At 41.0% G+C, this 6,000-nt stretch overlaps 1 protein-coding gene across 2 annotated transcripts in view; it reads right to left on the bottom strand.

Annotated features, from left to right (window-relative positions):
- Positions 1-1,154: 1,154 nt before the first annotated feature.
- Positions 1,155-6,000, bottom strand: part of trim37 (tripartite motif containing 37) — a 30,620-nt gene continuing 25,774 nt past the window's right edge. The window contains exons 24-25 of one of the 2 annotated variants that reach the window (XM_028595613.1): positions 5,273-5,383; positions 1,155-1,508 (exon numbers count right to left, since the gene is read on the bottom strand). In XM_028595613.1, coding sequence (XP_028451414.1) covers positions 1,456-1,508; positions 5,273-5,383 — 164 coding nt within the window. In that variant the 3' untranslated portion in view covers positions 1,155-1,455. Of the gene's footprint in view, positions 1,509-2,774; positions 3,621-5,272; positions 5,384-6,000 lie in introns of those variants that run through there. The other variant, XM_028595614.1, reaches the window with a different exon arrangement.

Below are 6,000 nucleotides of genomic sequence, written 5' to 3'. Positions count from 1 at the left end.
GGAGCAGGAGCAGCAGCTGGACTAGAACCACCGTGGGATTACATTTACCGTCTGCTCTTCAGTTAGCAGGGTTTTGGTTAAATGTATTCAGTCTCATCAGCCAATGGGACGTCCAGCTCCCCTGAGACTTGTGGACAGCTGTGGAGGAAGTACTCAGATCATTCACATAAGTACTTATACCTTATATAGTGTAGAAATACACAGTTACAAGCAAAAGATGGGTTTCTGCAGCCACAGTCAGTGCCCGTTTGGAGAGAGCTAAAATGAATAGAAAGTTAAGGATTTATTCCCCATAGTTCAATACTTTATTAAAGAAAGGAATTATGAAAACTAAAAGTCCTGCATTCAAAATTAGTATTAGCATCAAAAATATAATTAAAGTACCAAAAGTACTTAATATGCAGAATAATATACATAATTGGATTATAAGTATTGATGCATTAATGTGTTCATCACTTTAATGTTGCAGCTGGTAAAGGTGGGAGCTCATTTTAATTACTTAAAAAAAAAAACTTTATTCCTTAATCGTCACATACACACAGTACAATGTAGTGAAATTCTATTTAACCCGTCCTAAGTATTAGGAACAGTGGACAGGTACACATACAGCATCTGGGGAGCAACTTGGGGTTCAGGGTCTTGCTCAGGGACCAGACGACCTGGGACTGAACCACCAACCATTTTACCTCCAGGCCACAAGCCACCCCTAATTACTTTATATACTGCTGGTAATCTATAATAATACAACATAAATAAATCGTTAGTCGATTCATATTTTGTTAACTGAAAAGTAACAACAAATATTAAACATGTCGTGCAGTAAAAAGCACAATATTCACCTCTGAGATGTATTGGAGCAGAATTATAAAGTAGCATAAAAACGGAAATACTCGAGTACAGTACCATGAAACTGCACGAACGTCCAGTACTTGAGTGAATGTACTTAGTTACTTCCCACCACTGCTAACGGGGCAGTCCGACGATCCGACAGGTCGGAAGCAAATCACCAGGTTAGCCAAACTGATTTGGAAGAGAAAAACCGCCAAACCATAAATATAGAAGAATTAGCCTCTAATCTTTACGTACAAATCCTAATTCTACATTTTAACATTCAGACATGACCGAGGGACACAGAGGACACGAGAACGTGGTCATTTCCAGGTTCGTAAAACATTTTATTTATTACACAATAAAGGGGAAATGTACACATCGAATAATGCAGTGCATTCTGGGAACATTCAAAAATAAAAAAAGAAAGCAGCGTTTGACACAAGAAGCACAAATAAGAGTTAAAGGTTAATAACTGGTGAGAGCCTCCATCATGTACATGAACATGTAAAGCAACAGTAACAAAAACCACATGATCAAGAGGACTGGAGAGATGAACACTTCTCAAACGTTAACTTGGCTCTAGCCGATGATTTCGGTTTGACTTTACGCGTCTCCCGTCCTCCTTCAGTCCAGCCGGTAAAGCCATGCACTTTCAGCAAGCTCCACGTCTGAACATACTGTAAGATATTTACAACGTAAACTAATGACTGTACAAGTGTACCATAATGTCTATTCTTTGATCCAAAGATTAAGTGACCTTCTAAATAATAATAAGATGTGGCTCAATGAAGAGGGAATGGTTCACAGTCTTAACAAAATACAGAAAGGTCTTTAACTTCCCAGTATGTTACACTTAAAATAAGTAAGCAGCCGTTGACATGTGTTTTTTTTGGGAGTATTCAGGTGGAAAAAAAAAAATAAATAAAAAAAAAAAAAAAAAAAAAAAAAAATATATATATATATATATATATATATATATATATATATATATATATATATATATATATATATATATATATATATATATATATATATATATATATATATATATATATATTCATGAAGAAAAGCCAGTGAAGCTGTGAGCCATCAGTGCAGCACAAAGCACATGTTACATAATCACGCCGATTTCGCTGTCAAGCTCTTCAACGCGCCGCAGTTTCAACTTGAAGTCTGTTCACCCAAAATTACAAAAAGCTTATTCTCCTTTTATCTCTTGCGGTTTACAACCGCGGACAGGTTTGGTCTTATTTGTCCAAGTTAGGAGAGATCGGTCTGACGGGCTGTGGTGTCCACAGGGAGGAAATATTCAACAATTAAAATCAGAAACATCTCTTGGCAGAAAGAATGTAGCTGGTACTGGCAACAGTAATCCAAAGCCTTCCTTCAAAACACGAGTTTATATAAAGTGGCAGGTGGATCTTGCACTTTTTCCTCACAGACTTAATCCAACTTGGGTCTCTTTTAGCCACTCTAGCGAGTGTGAAGTGTGTCGTAATGTTTGGTCAGTGATCTCTGAGGCAGATGTGGAAGCTAAAACACCTGCTTGGACGTTGTCGAGTCTGATCTGCAGCATGCTTCAGAGCTTCCAACCACAGACCTCAAATCAGCAGCACTTTCATAATCGGTGGGATTCAGCGATCATTTAACCTTTTCAAATGTCACATAAAGAAGACAGATGTGGCGGCGGCTGTTGTGGTTATTAAGAGGGAAGAGCTTTGCATGAATTACCAGAAACGAGTTACCCCTAGCCGTAGATAGGTGGGCCAACGCATTTTTTGTGCATGCGTTGGTTTAGTCCGGTGCAACACCGGCAGCGCCGCCGCTAGTTAGCTTAGCGTAGTGAATGGAATCCTATGTTGCCGGTTAACATGTTGTGAGTAAAAGTGAGCCAACAAAAGACAAAAAAAACAACCTAATTACTTGCACTGAGACAAAAAAAAATGCGTTGGCCCACCTAGACCGTGATAAGCCCTATTTCAACAAACGGTGGCGTATCCCTTTAAACTGAATATCTGAGGAGTGAATCGTCTTTTTGGCGGCGACGCTGGGTGGTGGCAGGGACATGGCTGGATGAAGACGAGTAGGTGTGGAGACTAAAGCCCACACAGACCGAACGCAACATCAACAAGCATCAAGCATCAAGCATCCGTTATAAAAAACACTGAGCTCCTGTCGACAGGCTGCAGATTATATAGAGATTCTGCAAATATGCCGTGGACTTGATTTACAAAAGCATTTATACACTGAGAGGGTGTGCAGATTAAAGTGAATTAAAGTGACTAAATGCCCTGTAGCTCAGGTCAAAAGGTAAGGGTAAGGGTTTGCAAAATAAAACCAGCGGAGAGTCAATCATTGCACAAACGGCTGTGGTCGCATGTTTTCCTCTGAAGTATTTAGATTAGATTACAAATATAATGCAAGAAATACGGTGGAAATCAAAAGGGTTAAAGGAAGCTGAAAAGGTTGAAATGTTGTTGAAAAAACAAAGGGTCAGTTCCACTGTATTCACACAATATTAATGACATTGCTAATATGTGGCCACCTGAAATACTGGCCGTCATTATTGTTTCTGTCATTTCTGAGAAGATTCAGGACACCGAGGGAAAGGTCTGGGAGTCGTCGAGTCGTCTTCATGCATAACGAGCAGGTTCTACTCTACAGGTGGGTGCAACATTAAGCCTGCGTGCCGTCTCCGGGCCGTTATTGCCGCTGAGGATAAAGCGTGTGTTTGAGAGGGAATCACCTGTCAGCAGGCAGACTCATGTCATCAGACAGAAGCTGCTCTCCTGGAAGAAGGAAGAGGAGGAATAACTCACGGAAACAAAAGTGCGTGTACAAAAAAAAATAAAAAAAATAAAATGCACATCCACATATTGTGAGGGGGTTGATACAATGAAAGCGTCTGAACAAGACATGTAAACAGGGCTTGACCGGATTCACCTTTTCTTTGGTCCTTTTTTTTTTAAGTTGACTGTGGTGTGCTGCAATTTACTTGAACTAGATTTAGAACCCTTTTAAATGTAAGCGAACACCCAAATTAAGACATAACATTTACAACATCAAATATTCAGCTCTAATGGGGTTTTTATAAAAGCTTCTTTTGTACGAAAACACACACACCCGATTAAGTTAAAAGACATAAAAAGACAGAATATCGGTTCCTACCGATTCCTACTTTGGAATCGGTTTAAAAATTACGATTCCAGTAGAACCGATTCTTTATTGGAGTCGTTTGAAGGATTTGGTTTAGGTTTCCATAGCGACCAGGCGCTTGTTGTGTTGCAGCCGTGGAGCACAGTAAGCAGCGCTCTAGTGTGGCTTTATAGGATACCACTGAATCAAAATAAAACGTTCCTCTTATTTGTGAAAATAAGCATGTGACCCGTTTCATCTCCACCCCTCAAAGAATCGGAAACGCGAATCGATAAGAACCGGAATCGAAAAGGAAGAAGCAGAATCAGAATCGTTAAAATCCAAACAATGCCCAACCCGAGTCGCTTTAGACGACAACCGACGCCGCGACAGAAAGACTCCGACGTTAGAGAGTTTGATTGCCTTCCACGACGTGTTTCCTCACGCCCGGGACTTTGACCAATAGGAGCACAGAGCGCTCTGTAAACTGTAAACATGGCGAAACGAAAGAGGGATGATGTGAAAGATAAAAGATACCGCTGGTGCTGCAGGGGCAACGGTGAAACAGGGGAAAGTTTTAGCATCTATCAGTAAATTGAGTTTTAAATCCTCCTGCGCATAAAATAATGAGTGGAAAAGACGGAAATTAATAAAATTAAATAATAAATAAAAAATAAAAAAACGCAACAACGTTTTTATTCTTCACAGAGGTGGGAAAGTTGGTGTGCCGACAAAACCAAAATGCGACCAAGTTTGAGAGAAACAGGCTTAGCGAAAACATCAGAGGAGACCGTTTCATGAATGATGTGAGAAAGGTTACAAACAAATGACAGAGATCCATCGTGGCTGTTTTCACTCTTTTAATTACGTCATCTTGTTGGGTCCCCTTTCTTGTTGTTTTTTTTTTTTTTTTTATGCAAAAGGTCACAAAAATTTGCCCCGCCTAGTGTTTATCTCGATGGACCACCTCCTAATATCCGCATAAAAGTAGTTGTCTACTTTCTGGAAATTTGGTTAACATTTGCTCTAAATTTGGGTGGAAAACCTGCCTTTTTCTGGCATACGTATTTACCGTTTCATTCCACTCTCACCGCTCTCATTTTGGGGATTTTTGTCTTTAATTTAGACACAGAAGCTCTAAATCAGCGGTGGGCGGATGTGTCTCACAGCACACCCCAAGGTTTCACCACGTTTGACAAATGTAGGACATCACAAAACTTACACACAGTGCAAAGAAGCTTTGACTGTTGATATTTGACTGCGTGTGTGTGTGTGTGTGTGTGTGTGTGTGTGTGTGTGTGTGTACCTGTGCAGGGAGGAGTCTGGTTGTCGTAGCGAGAGTTGTTGCTCTGCAGGGCCTCGTCCTCAGAGTCACTGTCGCTGCTCGTTGCGGCCACCAGGACAGACGGCGACTGATCTACAGACCGGAGAAGAGAGGATGAGATTATCAGACCTGTTCAAACATTCATAGTCCGGTATCTTTGTGAGAAGTTCAATACCAATCTTCCATTTGATATTAAAGTGCTCATATTATGCTTTTTGGCTTTTCCCCCTTTATTGTGTTATATATCTTTTTTGTGCATGTTATAGGTTTACAAAAGTGAAAAGGCCCAAAGTCCCCCCCCAAAGGGACTTACTATCTCCAACAGAAAACACTGTTCACCAACTGCTCCAAACAGCTCTATTGTAGTCCAGCCTTTACTTCAGAGACCAACGTGGTCACTTTGTAACACACGTTATAATGCTCGCCTAGCTGCTAGCATGGCACGCCCTCATACTCTGCTTCTGACTGGCTAGTAGTCCTTACCTAGGTACTGTCAGGGCACGCCCTCATACTCTGCTTCTGACTGGCTAGTAGTCCTTACCTAGGTACTGTCAGGGCACGCCCTCATACTCTGCTTCTGACTGGCTAGTAGTCCTTACCTAGGTACTGTCAGGGCACGCCCTCACACTCTGCTTCTGACTGGCTAGTAGTCCTTACCTAGGTACTGTCAGGGCACGCCCTCATACTCTGCTTCTGACTGGCTAGTAGTC

This window comes from Perca flavescens, chromosome 13 (genome assembly GCF_004354835.1).
Source record: "Perca flavescens isolate YP-PL-M2 chromosome 13, PFLA_1.0, whole genome shotgun sequence".
In the NCBI taxonomy this organism is placed as follows: domain Eukaryota; kingdom Metazoa; phylum Chordata; class Actinopteri; order Perciformes; family Percidae; genus Perca; species Perca flavescens.
Note: the sequence above shows the minus strand (reverse complement) of the source record. Positions and strands in the feature narration are given on the sequence as shown.